This window comes from Carcharhinus amblyrhynchos, chromosome 5 (genome assembly GCF_965287045.1).
Source record: "Carcharhinus amblyrhynchos chromosome 5, sCarAmb.v2.hapA, whole genome shotgun sequence".
In the NCBI taxonomy this organism is placed as follows: domain Eukaryota; kingdom Metazoa; phylum Chordata; class Chondrichthyes; order Carcharhiniformes; family Carcharhinidae; genus Carcharhinus; species Carcharhinus amblyrhynchos.
This window is the reverse complement of record NC_137328.1, coordinates 108438559-108464111: the sequence shown is the minus strand read 5'-3', so window position 1 is coordinate 108464111 and position 25553 is coordinate 108438559. Positions and strand designations below refer to the sequence as shown.

Below are 25553 nucleotides of genomic sequence, written 5' to 3'. Positions count from 1 at the left end.
TCCAGTTCAAAAATGTTTCAGCGTTTCGCTTTTGGCTTCTTGACTTTCGGTAACCTGAGATGTTCCATCAAATCTCCAAAACACTTTTCACCTGTTTCCCAGAAGGTTTAAATATTCCCAGAAGAAAATGCTCTGGATGAGTTCCACATGTGTCATTTACCTGGCAGGGACCTCTTTGTACAGTTTGCATTGACACGGACAGAGATGTGAATAGAGCAGAGTACCACCCTCCACTCCCCCAATCCCCAGCAGGTAAAAGTAGCTAGCCCACCACCTTGCTAACCACCCCTCAGCTGACCCCAAAATACTCGAGGTGAGCAAGCACTGAAGTTGTCACGTGTAAATAAATGAAGGTAAGTCAGTCAGTTTTGTTAGCAAGCTTTTTGACCAGGATTATAAGCTGGCCGTGCCGAGCAGACTGTTTTTCGAGCAAACATGAAAAAAGGCAGGAAGGCACAAGCATCTCATTTGGGAGGTGCCAAGTGTGCATTGGGAACACTCCACCCCTGCCCCAATACCAATATGTCAGCCCTCCCCCAGTTTCTTCCTCGCTGCTTGTCCTCCAAAACTCAGCCCCTCCAAACAACCCACCCCAAAACCCAGTCTCCCCCAAATCTAGCTCCTCCTTCCTCCCACCAACTTCTGCCCCTCTGCTGGGCTTTCAAACCCATCCTCACTCTAAGAGCCCAGAATCTACCTAGTTCTGGCAGCCCTCCCGCTGCCTTGCAGTCACGGCAGTGCCCACAACTGAGCTGTGGCGCTGCCAGGTTGCTACAGATCCTGGACAATCACAGTCCCACTCTCGCCTTGCTGAGCATGTAATGGATGCCCAGGCTGGGATTCTGTCCGAAGGCTTGGCAACCGGCCAAATCTCCTGCCAGAGAGAATGAGAGGCGGGCAGGCCACCCCTTGTAAAATCCAGGGAGACAAATGATATATGCATGCTATAATTTGACCTGAACCATCTATTTAACATGCCTGACTCCACATTACTGCCTCAGAATGAATAGAGGCGTTAACCGATTGAAAACAAATGGCCTGACATCTTCTTAAACAAGAAAAATTGATTTATGTATCGGATTTAAGTTGCAAGAACAAATACAGCAATGCTGCATTTCTCAAGGGTAGCTGTGGCTGAAGGGATCAGAAATAGAGCTGCAGCACAATCCTTCTAGTTCTCCAAAACCTGCTCCCTTCAAACGTGACTTCCTGCTCGGAGTGAGTGAATCTACCCAGAGTATACTTCGTTTATTGATGTGCGTATACGATATATTGATTCACTGAGTTTGTTGGCAGAGTTGTACATGCCAGTGAGGCGGAAGTATTGTGTTATGTGCAATCCAGAGGATATTTAGGAGTCGGGAGGTGGGCTGCTGTGCTTTCCAGTTCCTTTGAGGGAAGGCTGTTCTTGTCCATAGAACTGTGGAAGTAGTCATGGAAAGGGGGTGATGTTTATGACAGGAAAGATGTCCGGGCTGTCTGACACACCCAGTTTTATTTTCTCAAGCTAAAGCCTGTCTTTAATCTGTTCCTCCACAGGTAAACAAGCTGAAGAGAGAACTTTCCCAGATGAAGCAAGAACTGTTCTACAAAGAGCAAGGGTTTGAAACCCTCCAAGAGTAAGTTCCTAAGGCCAGGCTTGAAGCAATGTGTAATTATCTTAAAGCTGCCTCTCCATTTTAGGGGATCTTCCTCCTCCTTCTGGTACCATGCCCTAAGAGGGCATTGGTGACCCCAGGCTTCCATCAGATTGGCACATTATTATCTTTGGTTTGCCATTGCCTTCTACAGTATGACTTGAGCAGGAAGCTCTCCTGCTCTTTGTTACCTGCCATCAGGCTTATTGGATGGATTTACAGGTTGATAATCAGCCTATTTGGCCACATTACAGACTCGCCTCCCATGGCCACCAAGTCCCAAAGTGTGACTTGAACCCAGAGCTTCTGGCCCCAAGGTAGGAAAGCTCCCCGCTGAGCCACAAAACCTGTCTTTAGGTAACTATAAACACGAAAAGCAACTTGAAGCTGATGTACTGGATGTCCCGAGAGGCAGTGCCGTAAAGATTTTCACTGAGGATTCTGCACACGACGAGTTGTCAGTCACAAGGTGGCTAAACACACAGGACAATTCCTTGAGGAGAAATCCCGCATGAGGCAGGGGAGTAGGTTCCCTGCCAATTCTCAGCTGAATAAAGGTGGAATCTAAAAACAGAGAGCCTAAGCATTCAGAGAAGTTGCTTCAAAATGGAATTCTGATGTTTTACAAAATAACCAATAGCCAACGTACTAAAAACTAACTTGGAGAAACAAATTCTGTCTTCCTTAGGCTCCCCCACCCTGTGAAATCGGACTTGATATCACATTTCACAGTAAATAGGCACCACATATGGAGAGTCAGCTATCTAAATGATAATAAAAAATACTAAAACCTATAGCACCTGGATGCGCATCATGTGCTGCAAATTGGTGCTGGAATTACATTGACATACCGTGACTGTCATTAATTAGACAGACCTCTGGGGTTGGCTGTGAACTCGCTGTGGCACGGTTTCACGGTGGTTTAGCATTGCTGCCTCACAGTGGCAAAGATTTGGGTTCAATTCCTGACTTGGGTCACTTTCTATGCGGAGTCTGCACGTTCTCCCCATGTCTGCGTGGGTTTCCTCCAGTTTCCTCCACAGCCTGAAAGACGTGATGGTTAGGTGCTTCACTGTGCTAAATTCTCCCTCAGTGTACCCCAACAGGCACTGGGAGTGTGGCTACTAGGGGATTTTCACAGTAATTTCATTGCAGTGTTAACGTAAGCCTACTTGCGACAATAATAAATACATTTTAATTTCCTACTTTTAGTTTGAAAGAGTTAAAAAGTTAAACTGTGTACATTGAAACGAATATAAAATTGGGCTGTGCTCAACATATTGACCAGAATGGACTGGCTGTTCTCGCTGGTGGGATCTTCCAGCCCTGTCGACAGCGAATCCCCACCACCTCCGCCGCTGTGAAACCCACTGCGGGAAGCGAGGAAAATCCTGTCCGGTGTCAAACACATTCCGACTGAAAATTCACCCTGAGAACAGATATCCCATAGGCTTCCGGTGAATCTGTACACCGCCTATGGAAAGCTGGTGGGAAGTGGCTTAACCTAGCCTTGTTAAAATAAGTATATTCTGCATCTGATTTATGTCATAGTGTTCAAACAGAAATCATTGCACTTTGCTATCCTGCAGTTCATTTGCGATCACGTGGAGTGAGGTCAGGACAATTGGCAGGGTGTTAGTAAAAAGACTCCCATTTATTATATCCCTCTAAAACATCCCAAAGCACTTGAGATACAATGCATTATTTTGTACAGCAGTCACTGGCATAGCACAAGTGAATATGATAGCTATTTTGTGTACAGCCGGAACACATTAGTATCAGTGAGTTGAATGACTAGGTAATTTATTTTTGATGCTGCTGGCTGGCGGGGTAGGGAGGGGGATATAATGGCTACAACATCAGGAGAATTCCTCTCTCTTCTTAAGGTATTACTGTGTGATCTTCAACTTAATCACAAGATCCGACAGATGGAACCTCAGTTTAATGCAATCATCAGCAGTTGTAAGATGAGTCAAGCAGTGTTTGATTTTACCCTTGGAACACATTTTAAAAACCCCCCTCTTCTCTGTGTTTTTGACTTTTGGGTTCTATGAGGCCTCTGCCTCCAGATCTCCTCTAATGACTGTCAGTGTGTGTGTCAGATTAACTGATCTAAAGAGCATGAATGCCGGTTGGCATTATTGTTCTGCTAATTTGCCGTCTCACATCCGACACTCCAACAACCTGTCTAGCCCAGCCACAGAAGTGCACACAAATTCCCTTATTCCCTCAAACTGAAACCTGCAATCCCACTGAAGTTTTTGTTTATTTATTAGTATCACAAGTAGGCTTGCGTTAACACTGCAATGAAGTTACTGTGAAAATCCCCTAGTTTCCACACTCCAGCACCTGTTCGGGTACACTGAAGGAGAATTTAGCATGGCCAATGCACTTAACCAGCACATCTTTTGGACTGTTGGAGAAAACAGGAGCAGCCGGAGGAAACCCACACAGTTACGAGGAGAACATGCAGACTCCGCACAGGCAGTGACCCAAGCCGGGAGTCAAACCTGGGTCCCCGGCGCTGTGAGACAGAAGTGCTAACCACTGTGCCACCGTGCTGTGACTGGATGCTCTGTGGCAAATAATTTTTGCTTTGATTTATTGCTCTGGGGAGAAGAGGGCGAAAGAGAGATTTGGCATAAAAAGTAAAACCGTAGTGTAAGGGTAACAATTATGCATGAACTGGTTAAAGTTTAGTCAGACAGATTGTTTTTATTATATCTCTTGAACAATGGTGTATTGTTAAAATTGGTTTGCTTGCTGGCAATTTTGATTGGAATCCAAAATATGTTTGGGCAATAGTCAACAAAATACCACAGGGAAACAATGGGCAGTTGTGTTAGCCATTTGCAGGTCAGGCTTTGGTTTTCGCGTTACACCTAATGCTGAAAGTTATTGCAAAACAAACCAATTTGTGCACTCACAAAGAGTCCTCACATTACCATTTACTATCTTCCTGCTCTGAATGTCACAGCCGTATTTTCAGTTTTACCAAACCAGTAAGGCTTGAAGCTTTTGCCTCTAAGACTGTTCAGGAGTTACCCAAAGCAGATCGAGCTTATCAGTTATTTCAAAGTAGCTTATTGGGAAGCAAGAATTTAAATCATAGAATCCCTACAGTGCAGAAGAGGCCATTTGGCCCATCGGGTCTGTGTGGTGGTTGTATGTTCTCCCCATGCCTCCGTGTGTTCCCTCCCGGTGCTCTGGTTTCCTTCCACACTCCAAAGATTTGATTTGATTTATTATTGTCACATGTAAGTATACAGTAAAAGAGTATTGTTTCTTGCATGCTGTACAGACAAAGCGTACCGTTCATAGAGAAGGAAAGGAGAGAGTGCAAAATGTAGTGTTACAGTCATAGCTAGGATGTAGAGAAAGATCAACTTACTGTGAGGTAGTTCCATTCAAAGTCTGATGGCAGCAGAGGGTTCGGTGGATTGGCCATGATAAATTGCCCCTTAGTGACAGGGGATTACCAGCGTAAATAAATTGGGTTACAGGGATAAGGTTAAGGGTGGTGGGGGGAGTTGGGATTGTTGTCAGTGCAAGCTTAGTGGGTCAAATGGCCTCTTCTGAATTGTAGGGATTCTATAATTCTACAAGTCTGCACCAACCAGTGCTGTGAAGCAGAGGTGCTAACCACTGTACCACCCATATATTGCATGGACTAACAAGACAAAATGAAACATACATGTGACAGGTGGGAGTGAGCTTACCAGTCCCAGAAGGCAAAAGGATGACTAATGTAGAGTGAGTGTTGATCTTTGTAGCCATCAGCTGGTGGTGGCAACCCCTTTCTGCTTCCTTACCCATGTCATAGGAAGTTCTTCTCCATTCAGCTTCTGTCTGAGGATGGTTGCAGCCACTTTGACAGACACTTGTCTGCCCAAAATCATCTTTTTTCTCTCTCAAGGAACCCCATTTAACCTTTAGTCAGGTTTTCATATAGGCAATGAGATATAACCATATCGGGACTGTGTGTGCTGGAGACATGTCCTTGGCAGAGATAACTGGCATGTACTGTGCTTTTTCATCCAGCAAGATCCCTAAGATTTCTGCAATATTCAATAAATATCTTAAGATTTTACAAGGTTATTAGACAGTGATTTCTTACCCAGTGAAAGCCTGTGACAAAACACCACCCAAGTGGGCAGTTCTCCATCTGTTAGGAACATAGGGATGGCTAGCCCAAAAAGGCAGTAAGTGTTTGACAATAGTTTTCCTTCTAACATCTTGGTATTCATATGTTGCAACGGGAATTGAACTATTAACTAACTGTTGTCATCCAGCTCTTATCACATAATCTACAGATCACCCAGATGTGGAGCAATAAAACCACCCCCTTGCTCTGGTGAAGAATGTTGGGGACTATTGGTCAAAGTCACCAGTTGCTTCTCATTATTCCATACATCAGCTTATATATTACTCATGCACTGTATCCCTCGCTAATATGTTTTCTGAAAGATAGTTACATTTGAGTTAATTAATACCATCTCCTCCCACAACTCCTGTGGGAGTTGTTCCATACCACTCACTCACTCACTCCTCACTCACCCCACTCACTCCTCACTCACTCACTCACTCACTGCTCATTCACTCCTCACTCACTCATTCACTCCTCACTCATTCACTCCTCACTCATTCACTCCTCACTCATTCACTCCTCACTCATTCACTCCTCACTCATTCACTCCTCACTCATTCATTTGCTAACTCATTCACTCCTCACTCATTCACTCACTCACCATTCATTACTCTTCAGTCACTCACTCACCATTCATTACTCTTCAGTCACTCACTCAGTCACTCTCACTCATTTGCTAACTCACCTCACTCGATCACTCACTCGCTCATTCGCTAACCCCACTCATTCAACTCTCACTCACTCCTCACTCACTCATTCACTCACTCACATACAGAATGGCCTTGATATTAACACTGGTGCTGGCAATTGGAAGGAGTTAAACAATGAAATGAATGGGACGAGACTCCCCATGCTCTGCTGCCACTTTCACAGTGTTGGATAGTGAGTGGGCTATCCATGCGGCTGGCTGTAAGTTCAATATCAAAGTAATCATTATCTTTTAGTGTTAGAAAAAAGAGAAAATGTTCAAAGTGACCGAAACAGTTAGTGTTTTGAGGAAGCCATTGCATCACAGAAAACATTATACCTCACTCAATTCAGGAGTTTTATTCCTTCAACCTGTAACACGGCATCATAGATTCTTTCAGTATATGTCTTGTCAATGATCGTAGAACCCCTATAGTGCAGAAGGAAGCCATTCAGTCCATCGAGCCTGCATCGTCAACATTCCCACCCAGACCCTATCCCCATAACCCCACATATTTACCCTGCTAATCTCCCTGACACCATGGGGCAACTAGACATGGCCAATCAACTGAACCCACACATCTTTGGACAGTGGGAGGAAACCAGAGTACCCAGAGGAAACCCACGCAGACATGGGGAGAATGTGCAGACTCCACACACATAGACATCCAAGGCTGGAATTGAACCTGGGTCCCTGGCGCTGTGAGCCAGCGGTGCTAATCATTGTGCCACCATGCTGCCGATCTTCATTCTAAGTATACTGAGTATTGCTACTGAAGTTTGAACTGATGGAAAACAAATCCGAAAAGGGAACCTGCTCAACTTACATTGACTTCACATTACAAGTCATTGCAGGAACTCTGTAACTCAAGTTTTGGTGCCTGCAGCTGAATTATCCTGGATGACACTGCAACAGGAAAAAAGAAAGACTTGCATTTATCGAGTTCCTTCTTAATTCATTTACGGGATGTGGGTATCACTGGCTAGGCCAGCACTTACTGCATATCCCTAATTGTTAGTGAGCTGCCTTCTGAACCGTTGCAATCTATGTGCAGTCGTTGGGCAGCACAGTGGCACAGTGGTTAGCACTGCTGCCTCACAGCACTAGGGATCCAGGTTCAAGCCGGCCTCAGGTCACTGTCTGCATGGAGTTTGCACATTCCCACCGTGTCTGTGTGGGTTTCCTCCAGGAGCTCCGATTTCCTCCCACAGTCAAAAGATGTGCGGGTTAGGTTGATTGGTCATGCTAAATTGACCCTAGTGTCAGGGGATTAGCAGGATAAATATGTGGGGTTACGGGAATAGGGTCTGGATGGGATTGTGCTCAGAGCAGACTTGATGGGCTGAATGGCCTCCTTCTGTTATGTAGGGATTCTGTAATTCTGTGGTGTAGGTACATCTACAGTTAGGAAGGGAGTTCCAGGATTTTGACCCAGCAATATTGCCCAGGAACAGCAGTATAATTCCAAGACAGCAGGACAAATTGTTTGGAGGGGAACTTCCAGCTGGTGATGTCCCCAAGTGTTTGCTGCCCTTGTCCTTCTAGATGGAAGCAGTTGACGGTTTGGAAGGTGCTGTCCAAGGTTCCCTGGTGAGTTACGGCAATGCGTCTTGTAGATGGTAAAGGCTGCCACTGTGTGTCAGTGGTGGAGAGAATGAATGTTTGTGGATGGGGGGGTGCCAATCAAGTGGGCTGCTTATGTCCTGGATGGTGTCGAGCTTCTTGAGTGTTGTTGGAGCTTCACTTCCCCAGTGGCTTATTATTTCCCTCAGACATATCCAAAGTGCTTCACATTCACTGAAATACTTCTCAGGGCAGCGAGGTGGGCTTGATAGGCCACATTAGCACCTCACAACAGGAGATATTGGAAGGGCTGCATCATAGATTCATTAGATTGACACTGTGGCCAAAATGTTTTAAGTTATGAGGATTGTTTGTTTGGATAGAATGGACTTGTATTCCCTCAAGGATAGAAGATTAAGGGATGATATAACTGAGGTGTTTAAAGACGACTGAAAGGTTTGATAAGTTATCCAGAAAGAATTTCATCTGGGGGATAATCTTAACATTACAACTGGACCATTCATCAATAATGTCAGGGAGCATTTCTTCACACAAAGAATAGTGAAAATCTGGAATTCTCTTTTTGTAAAAAGCTGTTGAGGCTGGGGGTCGAGTTGAAACTTTCAAACTACGATTGATAGCTTTTGATTAGGCAAGGGTATTAAAGGGATCTGGAACTGAGGTGGGTAAATGGAGCTAAGAAACAGATCAGCCATGAACTAATTGAAACATATCAGCTGCGATCTAATCTAATGAAGCAGGCCGGAGAGGATGAGTCGCTTACTTGTGTTTCTAAGGCTCAGTGAGTGTAAGTCCCAGTGAGTTTGTAGATCCCTCCACCATTTGCTCCACTATTTTGCCAACTGTCCATCTGTGTGGACTGTCCATCAGCAAATATAGCAAACACATTCTGCTACCTCAGAAAGGGCCTCTACTTTAAATATGCCCCTTAATTACACTATTGCTAATAATCCAAAAATGTGCAGGATTGGCCATGCTAAATTGACCCTAGTGTCAGGGGGGTTAGAACATAAGAAATAGGAGCAGGAAAAGGCCATCTAGCCCCTTAAGCCTGCTCCGCCATTCAATAAGATCATGGCTGATCTGATAGTGGGTTCAGTTCCACTTACCCGCATTAGCAGGTGTAAGTATATGAGGATATGGGAATAGGGCTTGGATGGGATTGTGGTCGATAAAGACTTGATGGGCTGAATGGCCCCCTTATGTACCATAGGGATTCTGTGATTTATATGAAGACGTACTAATCGCAGCACTAACATTTGGTCATTGCAAACTATTAGGTGGGAGGCAATGGCCCAGTGGTACTATCGCTAGATTATTGATCCAGAAACTTAGCTAATGTTCTGGGCACCTGGGTTCGAATCTCGCAACGGCAGGTGGTGGAATTTGAATTCAATAGAAAATATTTGGAATTAACAATCTACTGATGACCATGAAGTCAATTGTTGGAAAAAAAAACCCATCTGGTTCACTAATGTCCTTTAGGGAGGGAAATCTGTCATCGGTCCCTTGTCTGGTTTACATGTGACTCCAGATCCACAGATCCAAGAGTCAATGTGGTTGACTCTTACCTGCCTTCAGAGATGGACAATAAATGCTGGCCCCCAGCCAGCGATACCTACTTCGCATGAACGAATAAAAAAAAATGATTTAAGGACCACACCAAATTAGTGTTGACAGTGAATGCATTACTCATTGTGCTTGAACTGGTGCACCAAGGTAATACAATTTTTGATTTCTCACCTTGTTGATCTACTCTTCTGAGCTTCAATCAGTCTCTCTCTTTATTCTCTTATAGAATTGATCGGAAGATGTCTGGAGGACAGAGCAGTTATGAACTGAAAGAGGCCAAAGCCATCTTAAGTGAGCTGAAAACCATCAAGAAGGCCATTAGCACAGGAGAAAAAGAGAAACAGGATCTCATGCAGGTATCAAAGAGCATTTTAAATAGACTTGTGAATTGAAATTTATGTCCAGTGTCCTCACATTTACAAGCAACTGACTGTCATCTTTTACTTCAGCGTATCTTCACATATATTTTAACAGCTAGCTATTGCTCCTTCTGTATCGCCGAAATGAACTACTACTTAAAGATTATCCTGAACGACACAAAGAACATCACACACTTTGGGCAGGGCTTTCAGGCTGTGCTCACCCCCAAGGCCGGAAAATCCCACCCAAGGTCAGCGAACCTCTGCGTGGTCTGTGTCCCACCCGCTACGATTCCTGAGGCGGGCGGGAAGGGAAAATTCCACCCCTCTTCTCCACAAGAAAATGTCTCACCGTATCTCCATAGATACAATAGTATAGGGATAGGGGCAGGGGTGGGCCTGACTCGGAGAGTCAATACAGACTCAATGGGCTGAATGGCCTCCTTCTGCACTGTAGGGGTTCGATATGTTACAGGGGTTAGAAACTTTGAAGCCTTTTTACTGTTGCTGGACAGAAGGTCTCACGGCTGTTTAAGAGGAAAATTCAAACAATTCTTCCAAATCTTTAGCTTGCTTCTGAGAGCCTTGGGGCTACGTGGGGAACTTCTCGAGCGTTTGTCTGGGGCTTCCTCAGGGGCTTTCCTTTCAGAGTGCCCAACAGTGATGGCACAAGGAAAATGGAACGGGCAAGGACAAAAAAAACGTCTTCATCTTCAATGAGAAACTCATGCTGGAACTGTCCGACATGGAGACTCAGTAACACCCAGGACATCCACTGGGGACACAGAGCTGGTAGAATGGGTCACCAACGTTATCACTTTTCTAATAGTGTTATGATCCCCTTGGAAACCAAAAACATTTAAAAAGTGATTAAGCTCGATCTCTCGCCAGCCTGGGGCCCGCGCAGTGCTGCCTCCCGAAACCCCCATGGCCTGATCGCGACCTCACCCCTGATCTCCAGCCCCTCCCCCCTTCCTTGTAGTGTCATTTCCCTCCAGTAGACCCCACCTCCCCCATCAGCAGATTCCACCCCCTCCCACCCCGTCAGCCTGTCCCGATCGCTGGCCTCTCTCCTGCGCAGAGCAAATCATGTTGGAAATACAGTGCTGGAAGATGATACAGGGATGCGAACGCTCATGGAAATCCCGTGAATCGCCCCCTGCGCGATTCTCCCGGCCCACTGTGCTAGAAAATCAGTGTAGCGGAATGGGACAACCGCCCCCTAACAGACAACTAATACACCGAATTAAAAGCAGGTACTTTTACATTAATTAACTAGCACAATCCAGATACATCTTCTAATCCTTTTTGCTGCGCATCACACTTCGGGCAGATGTGTAGCATTGCGAGAACAAGTCCACAGTTACTCTCAGTTCTCCAGCAGACTCACTTCATCCTGTCGTGCTTGATCACAAATTCCAGCATCCTCCAATAGTAATTTCACTCAGCCGTCACCTTCCGGATCTGACCTCCACCAGCGAGGTCCGCCCTGCTGCCTCCTTGATCCTTAAACCTTTAAAAGTCCTCTTGGTTCTGACCCTTTCGTTTTGGACAGAAAGCCAACGTCCATGACCATCCTTCTTGTTTGTTAATACAGGCTTCTCTGCTCTTCACACCAGTCACTGTTTTGTTTCTCTGTTCAGCAGTAATTGCTCTGGCTCTGTCTCCTTATCTGCCTCGCTCTTTCTCTCTTTGTGTCTCACAAAACAGTTGTCTTTTTATTCTAAATGTATGCAGAGACGCTTGGAAACTGTCTTTTGATATTTCAGTAGGTTCCTGTTTGAGTTTCTTTCCCCATAGCAATCAGATCACATGTGCCTGTCTCTGAACAATCCCCTTCCTAGAACATTTAGTTTCACCTTAAGTTAAAGGATTCATTTTAAAACATAACCATGTTGTAAAGGCTAGCGTTCATAACAGTAGTCTGCTGTGATCATTTATAAAGCAGTAAAATTATTTTTCTTATTCTATTCCCAGAGTCTTGCCAAACTGAAGGATCGATTCCTTTCTAACCAGAGAGTAGGAACCTTCGAGCCAGATTTGCACTCTCATCCAGCCAATTCCCGACTGTCCATCTCCAGACAGTGTCTAGACGCTGGCTCGCAGACAGACATCACTGGCGATGTGAGTACTTATTTCAGCAGCGAACTTCACAGCATCTCTTCCTTGAGTCTTCTATGTGAAAAGCAGCAGCCAACTTTATAAGCTGGTGACCTCGCAGCTTCATTGGTTTAAAGTTTATTTATTAGTGTCACAACTAGGCTTACATTAACACTGCAGTGAAGTTGCTGTGAAAATCCCCTGGTTGCTACACTTCAGCACCTGTTCAGGTACACTGAGGGAGAATTTAGCAAGGCCAGTACATCTAACCAGCACGTCTTTTGGACTGTGGGAGGAAACCGGAGCACTCAGAGAGAAAACCCACGCAGAAGGGAAGGTGATGGCTTAGTGACATTATCATTAGATTATTAATCCAGAAACTCAGCTAATGTTCTGGGGACTTGGGTTCGAATCCCGCCACAGCAGGTAGTGGAATTTGAATTAAATAAAAGAAATCTAAAATTAAGAATCTACTAATGACCATAAAACCATTGTCGATTGTCCGAAAAACCCATCTTGGGTTTTCACTCATGTAACCTTTAGGGAAGGAAATCTGTTCTCCTTACCTGTCCTAGCCTACATGTGACTCCAGAGCCACAGCAATGTGGTTGACTCTCAACTGCCCTCGGGCAACTAGGGATGGGCAATATATGCTAGCCAGCCAGCGACACCGGTGTCCCACAAATGAATTTTTAAAAAATCACAGGGCGATCGTGCAGACTCCGCACAGGCAATGACCCAAGCCGGGCACTGACCCTGGGTCCCTGGCACTGTGAGGCAGCAGTGCTCACCACTGTGCCACCTGATAGCACGCCTTGTCATACCTAGTCTCCCAGAAGAAGCGCTGTTTAAAAATAGTAATGTAGTTTGAGACATAGCAGCATAGGTTGAGGCCATTTGGCCCCTCTTGTCAGTGCTGACTATCTGTAGAGCAAACTGACAGCCCTTGTACTATTCAGGGGCATTTCACTTCAGTGTGTAAAAATAGAAGCACACTTGTGTTCGAGGTTGGTTCAGTTGTTGAATTAATGTTTCAGCTGCCTGTGGTATGCGGATTTGCCAAGAGGGAAATCTTTTTATCAGGAGTTTACAGAAAGCCTGGGCCAAGCAGCGGATTTCTTGGATAGTTGGTAGCGTGTTTATTAGGACTTGACTGTATTACAGTGATTAGTGGAGCAGAAGAGGGCTGTTCTCAGCTAATATTAACAGTCTCGTGGTTACTTGTTGTTCGAGGTTTGCTGACAGTTAGAGAGCCGTGCTTTTGGTATTTGCTATCGGACCGAGTATTGTTCTTAACACTCAGATCAGTTGTAGTCAGTTTATTTCATGAAGAACAATGTGAATGAACCTGGGTCTGTTTTCAATAAAATTAAAGTTATGAACAAAGCGAGGGCTGGATTTAATAGCCCCCACTCCACCCCTCCCAAAGGGCATGTTTACAGCAGATGGGCATGTCAAACCCACCCCTTCCTCCCAATCCTGCCCAACTCATTTCCCCGTAAATGATAGGCTGTTATAGAACAAAAAATAATTAATGGGCAATTGAGCTTGTTTTCATGTCAGTTGATCAGAATATTAGATGAAACTTTAAAGACTGAAGTTTATTTAATAGTCACAAGTAAGGCTTACATTAACACTGCAATGAAGTTACTGTGAAATTCCCCGAGTCGCACCTGTTCATGTGAGTGCACCTAACCAGCACGTCTTTCAGACTGTGGGAGGGAACCGGAGCAGCCGGAGGAACCACACGTGCAGAGATGGGGAGAATGTGTAAAGCCTGGAGTTAAACCTGGGTCCCTGGCACTGTGAGGCAGCAGTGCTAACCACTGTGCCACGGTGCTGCCCACGTTGCAGACATCATAATAGGATTTCCTTGGGCAGGTGGGCAAGAATGGGAAGACCATTGTTTTAATCCAACTGGTTAAGAGGTGGGAACAAAGTAGAAGGAATGGGGGGGTGGGGTCCTTCGAAGAAAGTGCCCTGTGCGCACTGGGGACACCTTCCCCCAAGATGTTGCCCACCTCCCCTTTGCCATTCCACGGCTGGCCACGAAAATCCACCCCCACATCCTTCCCCTTTCTCCTTCAGCTCCCTGATCACTCCACATCAGGCTTTCCTTGCTCCAGCGGTCACACCCTGTTCACCCTGGGGCCTATATATGAAAATCCAGAAAGACCACATCCACCGGCTCTCCTCTATCCACCGCCCTAGACACATCCTCATAGAACTCCAGTAAATTTGTCAGACACGACTTCCCTTTAATGAAACCGTGTTGCGTCTGCCCTATCAAGCAATTCCCTTCAAGATGCCTCGCAATTTCCTCCTTAATGACGGATTCTAACATTTTACCTACCACAGACGTTAAACTAACCGGCCTATAATTCCCCGCCTTTTGCCTGGCACCCTTCTTAAACAACGGCGTAACATTAGCCGTTTTCCAATCTTCCGGCACTTCCCCGGAATCCAGCGACGTCTGGAAAATAACCACCAAGGCATCCACTATCACCTCCGCCATTTCTTTCAGAACCCTCGGATGTATTCCATCCGGTCCTGGGGACTTGTCCACAATCAGCCCCTCCAGTCTGTCGAGCACCACCTCTCTAGTAACAGTAATGTCATTAAGACCCTCCAGTCCTACCACCTTTCCATCGCTAACACCCAGCAAATTATTCACGTCCTCCTCCGTGAAGACAGAAACAAAAAAGTTATTCAAGACCTTAGCCATATCCCCATCCCCTACCACTAGGTCCCCTTTCTCATCCTCTAAAGGACCAACGTTCACCCTAGCCAGCCTCTTCCTTTTTATATATTTATAAAAACTCTTGCTATCCTTTTTTATATTAAGTGCTAGCCCAGCTTCATAGCTTCTCCTACCCTCCTTTATCAACTTCTTTGTCAATCTTTGTTGACATTTAAACCTTTCCCAATCCTCTTCTCGCCCACTGCTCTTAGCTACTCTAAATTCCTCTGCTTTTAATTTAACACTTTCCTTCACCTCCTTCGTTATCCACGGCTTATTACCTCTCCTCCTACGGTCCTTTTTGACCATCGGAATAAATTTCTGCTGAGCACCAAGAAAGATCTCCTTAAAGATCCTCCACTGCTCCTCAGCAGCAGAAGGCGTTTGACAAGGTACCTCACAAGAGGTTATTGCAGAAGGTCAGGGGACATGGAGTTGGGGGTAGGGTGTTAGCGTGGATAGAGGATTGGTTGTCAAATAGGAGACAGAGAGTGGGGGTCAGTGGGTGCTATTCGGATTGGCGGTTGGTGACTAGTGGGGTGCCCCAGGGGTCGGTGCTGGGGCCTCAGCTATTTACCATTTATATAGATGATCTGGAGGAGGGAACCGAGTGTATGGTGTCGAAATTTGCTGATGACACCAAGACTGGGGGAAAGGCAAATTGTGCGGAGGGTGTGGAGAGTCTGCAGAAGGATCTAGATAGGCTGGGCAAATGGGCCAGGAAATGGCAAATGGAATTTAATGTTGGCAAGTGTGAGGTGGTCCACTTTGGTAGGAAGAATGGTAGGAAGGACTATTACTTACGTGGCGAAAAACTGCAGCAGGCGACGGTGCAGAGGGACCTCGGGGTCCTTGTGCATGAGTCGCAAAAACCCAGCTTGCAGGTGCAGCAGGTGGTCAGGAAGGCGAATGGGATGCTGGCCTTCATAGCGAGGGGGATTGAATATAAAAGTAGGGAGGTCTTGCTGCAGCTGTATAGGGCATTGGTGAGGCCACAGCTGGAGTACTGTGTGCAGTTTTGGGCGCCGCACCTGCGCAAGGATATTTTGGCCTTGGAGGGAGTGCAGAGGAGGTTTACTAGGCTGATACCGGAGTTGAGGGGGTTGAGCTATGAGGAGAGGCTGAATAAACTAGGCTTGTACTCGTTAGAGTTTAGAAGAATGAGGGGAGATCTCATTGAGACGTATAAGATGATGAATGGGATGGATAGGATAGAGGTGGAGAGACTCTTCCCGCTCAAAAAAGACAGTAGGACTAGGGGGCACAGCCTCAAGATAAAGGGGAGGCAGTTTAGAACGGAGCTGAGGAGGAACTTCTTCACTCAAAGGGTGGTGAATCTCTGGAATTCTCTGCCCGTTGAAGTGGTGGAGGCTGCCTCGCTAAATATTTTTAAGAAGCTGGTTGATGGGTTCTTGATAAGAGAGGGGATTAAGGGTTATGGGGAGAGGGCGGGAATGTGGAACTGAGCAGCGACAGATCAGCCATGATCTTATTGAATGGCAGGGCAGGCTCGAAGGGCTAGATGGCCTACTCCTGCTCCTACTTCTTATGTTCTTATGTTCTTATATATGCAGTGCCAGCAGTGTCCACTACTGAGTTCTGGAACTGCTTAGACTTCCGAGAGCTTTCGGCTAATTAGATTGGCCAGGGTGGGACATTCATCCGCTGAGGTGTGCAAGTCCCAACCTTACCTCTCTGTCCCATCCTGAGAGTCTTTCGACTGCAGGACAGCCTTGTTTAATGGTGGTCGGTCCAGGATGGACACTTCTGCTGGGGTGCGGTTGGGCGGCAGATCAATAGTCAGTAAAACTGAGTCCCGAGTGTATCTGTTCAAAATGGTGAGAAGTTTTGCATATTAAGTTGGGGAAAGCTATTTGGGACGGCATGATGGCACAGTGGTTAGCACTGCTACATAAGAACATAAGAAATAGGAGCAGGAGTAGGCCATCTGGCCCTTCGAGCCTGCCCCGCCATTCAGTAAGATCATGGCTGATCTGTCGCTGCTCAGTTCCACTTTCCCGCCCTCTCCCCATAACCCTTAATCCCCTCTCTTATCAAAAACCCATCAACCCGCGTCTTAAAAATATTTAGCGAGGCAGCCTCCACCACTTCAACGGGCAGAGAATTCCAGAGATTCACCACCCTTTGAGTGAAGAAGTTCCTCCTCAACTCTGTTCTAAACCGCCCCCCCTTTATCTTGAGGCTGTGCCCCCTAGTCCTACTGTCTTTTTTGAGCGGGAAGAGTCTCTCCACCTCTATCCTATCCATCCCATTCATCATCTTATACGTCTCAATGAGATCTCCCCTCATTCTTCTAAACTCTAACGAGTACAAGCCCAGTTTGTTCAGCCTCTCCTCATAGCTCAATCCCCTCAACTCCGGTATCAGCCTAGTAAACCTCCTCTGCACTCCCTCCAAGGCCAAAATATCTTTGCGCAGGTGCGGCGCCCAAAACTGCACACAGTACTCCAGCTGCGGCCTCACCAATGCCCTATACAGCTGCAGCAAGACCTCCCTACTTTTATATTCAATCCCCCTCGCTATGAAGCCTCACAGGGTCAGGGGCCTGGGTTCAATTCCAGCCTTGAGTGACTGTGTGGTGTTTGCACCTTCTCCCTGTGTCTGTGTGGGCTCCCTCCAGGTGCTCTGGTTTCCTCCCACATGCCAAAGATGTGCGGGTTTGGTTGACTGGTGATGCTAAATTGCTTTGTCAGGGGGATTAACAGGGTTGATATGTGGGGTAACCGGGATAGGGTGTTGCGGGGGGGGGGGCGGTGGGGGGCATTGTTGTTGGTGCAGACTTGATGGGCCAAATGGCCTCCTTCTGTACTGTAGGGATTCTATTATTTGTACTGGTCTGTAAATCATTAACTAATAGAATGCATAATTTAATGGTCTGCAAAAGAATTTTAAGGTTTGGACAGGTTTTATTTTACACTTTTATTAGATCATGAAGTGGGCATTCCAGAAATCCATTGTCATTTTAAAATGGAAGTGGGTACATATGTGGAAAACAACAACATTTATTTATGTTGTGTTTTTAACAAATAAAATGTCTCAAGGGGCATCATTATATACCATAGTTGGACAGCAAGCCACGTAACACTGATGATGAAAGTTTGGTCAGAGAAAGCAGATTTTAAGGAGCATCTTAAAGGATAGTGTAGTCGAGAGTGGGAGAGGGTTGGGGAAAGAAGTTAACCACTTGGGTCCTTGGCAGCTGGAGGCACGGGCACCTGTGGTAGAAGCTCTTGGGGCTGGAATTGGATGAGCTCAGATATCCTGGAGGAATGTGGGGCTGATGGGAGATTACAGAGATAAGGAGGCGCGGGGCATTTGAAAAGAGGGTTGAGAATATAAAATCCAGGCCTTGCTGACTGGGTGTCAGTACAGATCAGCGTGCACAGGGAAGATGGATTAACAAGTAAGGTGGCTGAGGTTTGTGGAGGGTAGAATGTGAGAGGCTAGGCAGGAGTGAATCAAAATGGTCAAGTCCAGAGGGAACCAAGCCACGGAGGAGGCTTTCAGTGCTAGATGAGCGGAGGTGAGAGTGAATTAGGGCAGCAGCCTTAGTGATGATGCAGTTATGTGGCTGCAAGATTATCTCAATGTCAAATACAAGACCAAGGCCGGAGTTTTACTGACATGCCAACCCAAGGCTCATAAGATTGCCCGTGAGTCTCCAACAGAGAATGCCATCTTGTGCGCCTGGCTCTCCCTGATTTCAGGACGAGTATGCCTGTAAAATCAGGGCCCAAGTTTGCAAACTGTCTGGTTTAGTCTTAAGACAGTAGGCAGGCGGAGGGATGGAGTCAGATGGCCGCGTGGTATTATTGCTAGACTATTAATCCAGAAACTTGGGGGACCTGGGTTCAAATCCTGCCAAGGATGGTGGAATTTAGATTCAGCAAGAATTATCTGGAATTAAGAATCTTCTAATGACCATGAAACCATTGCCAATTGTTGGAAAAATCCATCTGGTTCACTGAGGTTCTTTAGTTTAAGGTTTATTTATTAGTGTCTCAATAGGCTTACATTAACACCGCAATGAAGTCACTGTGAAAATCCCCTGGTTGCCATGCCCTGGCACCCTGTTCAGGTACACTGAGGGAGAATTTAGCATAGCCAGTGCCCGTAACCCGCACGTCTTTCGGACTGTGGGAGGAAACTGGAACACCCAGATTTCAGATTTCAGAACACCCACATCTGCACCCAGATTTCACACAGACAGCTAGCCAAGCCAGGAATCGAACCTCGAATCCCTAGCGCTGTGATACAGCAGTGCTAACCACTGTGCCTCTGTGCTGCCCTTTCGGGAAGGAAATCTGCTGTCTTTACCTGGTCTGGCCTACATGTGATTCCAGAGCCACAGCAGCGTGGGTGACTCTGAACTGTTCTCTGAAATGGCCTAGTGAGCCATTGAGTTGTCAAGAAGGCAGCTCACCACCAACCTCTCAAGGATGGGCAAATAAATGCTGACCAGCCAGTGTCACACGTGTCCCACGAGTGAAGTAAGAAACTGAGGAGCAGAGCTTAGAACAGGAATCAAAAGATAATGGCTTCAGTTTTCCCAATATTTAATTGGAGGGAATTGCTGCACAACCAGCTCTATCTAGATGGCAGATAAAAGCTGTGGAGAATGGGACAGGAGAAAGTCAGCACAATCACAATGGGCTGAGTGGCCTCCTTCTGTTCTGTAGAATTCAGTCAGTCTACAGCAATCTGCTTGGAACCTGCACTCTGGGAACTGAGCCACACAGGCCAGGAAAGCTTGAGATTTGTCTGCACTGAGAGTTAGTTAATCTCAGGGCACCCGGGGACACTGGAACTGACCTCAATACCCTTAAGCTGGGGGAGGGACAAAATCAGCCAGTGATCCTGCTCAGAGATGCCCCTCTGGAAAATGTGGCAGAGTCAGTACACTGCACAGGAACACGATCAGGCTGGGCTCCGACGCCTGTCAACTCGGAGTCCAGGACTGTATGGGAAAAATAGCCACTCGAGAGCTGCTGCCCCCTCTGGAATTCTATGCTGGCATCAGCCATCCGAGGACTTTTGTTTTGCATGTATCTTTTGTGACAGGCACAGTCTGCTAACAATCCAATCCATTTGGCACGATACATGTTTGCTACAGATAGTAGCTAATTTCCCCTCACTTGTTATCCGATTATGTATGAAATTAACTTCTTCAGAAAGCAGTTCTGAGCAACTTGCTCCCTCAAGTCATGTTAGCGCCCTCACTACAATTAGAGCTTGCTATCTGACCACTGGAGCATTTGCTGATGGCATTTTAAACATATGATGATAAATCCGAGTCATGCGCAGGTCAAGCTTCAGAGTAAACAGCTTACGGACTAGATTTGAGGCATGATCTGATGTTTTGTTCTGTGGAATGCTAATCGAGTAGAATTTTTAATCGCTTTAAAAGGCCAGTCATTGCAAGAACTCACAGTTTCATGTGATGTTTACCAGCTTCAGATCTGATTGACCTCAGTTACATTTATCACCTTCTCCCTTGCATCTATGTGGCCCCATGAGTAAAGTTTATTTATTCAATAGTGTCACAGATAAGCTTACATTAACACTGCGCTGAAGTTATTGTGAAAAATCCCCTAGTCGCCGCACTCTGGCGCCTGTTCGGGTGCACTGAGGGAGAATTTAACATGGCCAATCAACCTAACCCACACGTCTTTTGGACTGTGAGAGGAAACAGGAGCACCTGCAGGAAACCCACACAGAATATGCAAACTCCGCACAGTGACCCAAAGCGAGAATGCAACCCGGGTCCCTGGCGCTGTGAGCAGTGCTAACCACTGTGCCACCATGCTAGTGAGCCTGCAAACATATTCCCCCCACCGCCATCCAAATCCATCCTGACTGGCTCTATTGCGGAAGTAAGCAATTCAAACCACCCGACGATTCTGATGGAACAGGCATGCTTTGGTACGAAACATGGTTCATGGCACCTCAGAGGAGTTGTGAATCACAAGGCAACCCCCTGTCCTGAGTTTGAAACCAAAAAAAGAAACAGCCATTCAACAATACCTTTGAAACTCGTAACTTCTCCTGCAACTGTCAATTAACTAGGGCCATTCACTATATCAATGACAAGAAGCTTGAATCCATTCCCACTGCTTAATTTTATGCAAATAAGTACACAGGCATTGAAACAAAATTCTTCAAAGAAAGATCAAGTTATTACAAGGTAATAAAGACATAAACAAATCTAGTTCTCCCCTATAACCAATGTCAACATTGCTTGCAAAATCTGAGTCAGTTAGCCATCATTGGAGCTCAGTGAAGTATTTATAATGAGACCATCTGATAAAAACAAGTGCCTGCTCACTTGTTCAAACTGTGTCTGTTGATACCGTTGCTAGATGGCTTCATTAGAATTTTTTGGCTGAGATCCAAGAATGGCTAATGGACTCAACTTTGTAGACAATATTGACATGAGCAGTAGAGGCGTGTGAGCTTTGACTGACTGATGTCTTTATTGCCTTGTAATCACCTGTTCTTTCTTTGAAAAGCTATTTTTTCAATGCCTATATAGTTATACACGATTAAGAGATGTGCAATGGATTCAAGCTTTTTGTCATTGATATATAAGTGGTGGTGATTGACATGTTTTGAAGTTATAATTTGATCAGTTCTGTTTTCAAAGGAGATTTTCAAAGCCTCTTTGCTTATTGTATCATATTAGGAGAATTGCAAAAACTTGTTAGATTTAACAATGGCTCATTGGTTCTGTACATAGTGGAGACTGAAAGAATATATATGGAGGATATATGGGAACATAGAGTATTGAAAGGGAGATCAGGGTACAGGAATATGGAGGGAGATATGAAAGGGAATGGAGGGGGCATGGGAGCATGCAGAGCATTTTTTCCTGAGAGTTGCAAGTTTTTGGAACTCCCTTCCTCAAAAGGCAGTAGAAGCAGAGCCTTTGAATATTTTTAAAGCAGAGGCAGGTAGATTCTTGATAAGCAAGTAATAGGCGGTAGGCAGGAATGTGGAGCTGAGGCTGGTATCAGATCAGCCATGATTTAAGTAAATGACAGACCAGGCTCGAGAGGCCAAATGACCTACTCCTGCTTTGAGTTAGTATGTGTGTTTGCATACTTCCTGCAGAAAACACTGAAGGAGCATTAAGGCAGTCATTCCGTTCTGCAGGGTTTCTGCTGATCCCCTGATGGAGGTCAGTGAACACACATGAAATTCAATATGTATTGCAAACCAGCGACCCTATCAATTTCTGATATTTATCTACTTCCCTGAATTTGATTGAAACAAAAATCTCACCTGTAAATCTTTAAATAAGCCAAGTTCTTGTCTTTGAACAATTTACATAGGACTCTGCAGTACACAAGGAGGCCATTTGGCCCATCGAGTCTGTACCGCCCACAATCCCACCCATGCCCTATTCCCGTAACCCCACACATTTACCCTGCTGATCCCCCTGACGTTAGCGTCAATTTCGCATGGCTAATCCACACAACTTTGGATTTGAGCAGAGAAGTGTTGTATTGAGAGATTATTATGTTAAGGATACAAAGGTCCTTAAGATTATGTTACCAAAATTTAACTTGAATGAATTTCTTTCTAGTTTGGACCAAGGAGCAGAGCCAATCTGGCTGAGAAAGTCAGATTGAGTCTTCAGTACGAGGAAGCAAAGAGAAGGTAATTATTTCTTGATTGATTAATTATACAGTTTTGTCAGTCTTTTGTAGAAATTCTCTCACCAGAAATATCTGTGTGACAAAGAGCTTCTTTCTCCCCATCTGTGAACATCTGCGCATTCAGAATTGAGTTTATTTATTAGTCACAAGCAGGCTTACATTAACACTACAATGAAGTTACTGTGAAAATCCCCTAGTTGCTATACTCTGGCGCCTATTCAGGTACACTGAAGGAAAATTTAGCGTGGCCAATGCACGTCTTTTGGACGGCGGGAGGAAACTGAAGCACACAGAGAAAACCCATGCAGCCAGGGGGAGAATGTGCAGACTTGGTACAGCCAGTAACCCAATCCAGGAATTGAACCTTGGTCCCTGGCACTGTGAGACAGCAGTGCTAACCATTGTGCCATTGAGAATTGGATTCCTTCAACTCAAGATGAAGTTCTCATGCGTCATTAAGTTGACAGAATCTAAAAATAATAACCATTTCTATTTTTCTCATTCATACTCAAAGGACGGGGAGGAGAAGGTGCCAATAATGAAACATCAATTCTCAGCTCCAATGGAATGGGTGTCAGGAGCATCAGCGCAAGTCCCTAAATTGCTGTGCACGTCATTAAAACCAGTCTGCGTATTTAAAGGAGACCATGCTGGGGTTTTTTTTTGTTTCTATTCGAATTCAATCAAATCAAATCCAATTCAGAGTCCCAACAAGTTGAGACATTCCCGATCCAAGCTGACACAACAGGGCTCTCACCTCCTGTCTTGGGCTTGATCTACATGATCCAAGCTGATTGGAGTAGGCATAGCACCTCCTCCAAGGCTTGATCTTATTTGCATCTTAGCCAAAAGGCCGAGATGCTGCTTTTAAACATTGCTTCAAATGGAGCTAAAATGTAACCTAATGACTTCAGCCAAACACAGCATGTCAACACTACACTTGCTCTTAGCCAGGAAGTTCTTACCGCCTGTAATTTAAAATTGAAGTTAGGCAGATTTGGTCAGGACACCAGTGGGTAGGTCTTGTGCTCCACTCGAACTGTCAAGTGGGTGGGAAAAAGAGGGAGGAAGCACATTTTTACAATAACTCGATCTTTTGGCTAAGATCGAGTGCAGTATCGACATGCTGTACTTGGTTGAAGTCGTTAGGTTACATTTTAGCTCCATTTGAAGCAATTTTTTAAAGCGGCATCTCGGCCTTTTGGCTGAGATGCAAATAATATCAAGCCTTGGAGGAGGAGCTATACCTACTCCAATCAGCTTGGATCATGTAGATCAAGCCCAGGACAGGAGGTGAGAGCCCTGTCTTGTCAGCTTGGATCGGGAATGTCCCAACTTGTTGGGACTCTGAATTGGATTTGATTTGATTGGATTGAATTGGAATAAAGTATAAAAAAAACCTAATGTTTTTATCAACTTGTAAGTACATCAACTGCAGAATGGGCTTGAACATTTTAGATGAAGCATATCACATAATCTGAAGTGAAAGAGGATGATGCACATTTGTAGCAGGTTGTTCGATTCCAAATTATATCTAGAGCAGATATAACACTGTAGTCCTGACTACTGTATGAATATAATTGTGTGTGCAATAAAATCTCAACACCTGCAGAAGGGCTAAACATAAAGGCAATGTAATGTAAAATGTAATATAAATTATATATATATATAGAAGAATAAAAAACCAAGGGATTTTTGTCAAAACCTTGTTGCCGTTTGTGCTGGCAGGACTTTACTGTCTCGTCGGTAATGCAACCTTGCAGCAGGCTTCCCGGAGGCAAGGGGTGCATTTATGGGAAATACCATTGACGATAAGATCCCTCACTGGCAAGCGGCACACTGCCCCCTGCCGGCGTGAAGCGTGCCACGTATGAGGAGGAAGATCCCACCTTTTCCATAGAAGAATCATAGAATCCCTACAGTGCAGAAGGAGGCCATTTGGCCCGTCGAGTCTGCACCAACCATAATCCCATCCAAGCCCTCTTCCCATAACCCTCACATTTACCCTGCTAATCCCATTGACACTAAGGGACGATTTACTATGGCCAATCAACCTAACCTGCACACCTTTGGACTGTGGGCAGAAACCAGAGCACCCGGAGGAAACTCACCCAGACATGGGGAGAACATGCAAACTCCACACACAGACAGCCACCCAAAGCCAGAATTGAACCCAGGGCCCTGGCGCTGTGAGGCAGTGGTGCTAACCACTGTGCCACTGCGTTGCCTTGCTTATCAATTAAATTCTATCTTACTTAAAATGACAGTTATTTGTTGCTTTCTCTTGAAATGCTTCAGGCAATCATTTCCTATTGGGTTGTATTTTAAGAGCCTGCCGCTCTTGCCCATGCCTGCTTGGGTGGTTAAAATTAGAAGCAGAGGGAGCTTACCCTCCATTCTCCTGTCCCGATCTGGCTGGTAGCAATTCTAATATCATAGCCGGCAAGAACACCCTGGCAGGAATTCTCCTACCTCACCCATAGCTAGTACTCCCCGGGCCCACTGAGGACATAACTCTTCTCACACAATACAGTAAAAGGGAGTACTTGCATGTAAGTTTGAAATATAATTTACTCTGGAATTTCTCAAAATGCGTCAGGAGTTAACAATTACTTGATTTGATTTATTATTGTCACATATATCAGTACACAGGCTCCTGGCTTGCACACTATACAGACAGAACATACCGTCTCTGAAACCGCTGCAGTGAATGAAGTTTTGGCTAAACACCAAATTCTCCATTCTTGCAAGCATGGGAAGTTCTGGCCCCTGTCTAAACTAGTAGGGAACTAACACATTACTCCATGAATCTGTCAATGTGAAAAATAAGGCACCGGAACAGGCAACTGCTTGTGATCTGCCCCCAGCATGCCATCTAATTCTATTCTTCCATTTTACTTCCATTCTGCACTCTTAAAACTATCTTCTGCACTGTATCCTTTCCTTCTCCCCTGTGTATTCCATGAACGGTGTGTTCTGGCTATAGTGCACAAGAAACAATACTTTTCACTGTTTACTAATACAGTAATAAATCAAATCAAGCATGC

At 45.3% G+C, this 25553-nt stretch overlaps 1 protein-coding gene across 3 annotated transcripts in view; it reads left to right on the top strand.

The window, feature by feature from the left end:
• Positions 1–25553, top strand: part of LOC145343288 (protein WWC2-like) — a 229672-nt gene that overhangs the window by 149885 nt on the left and 54234 nt on the right. For all 3 annotated transcript variants that reach the window (XM_080189431.1, XM_080189430.1, XM_080189432.1), the window contains 4 exons: positions 1540–1619; positions 9855–9984; positions 11965–12111; positions 22434–22507. In XM_080189431.1, coding sequence (XP_080045557.1) covers positions 1540–1619; positions 9855–9984; positions 11965–12111; positions 22434–22507 — 431 coding nt within the window. The remainder of the gene's footprint in view (positions 1–1539; positions 1620–9854; positions 9985–11964; positions 12112–22433; positions 22508–25553) is intronic.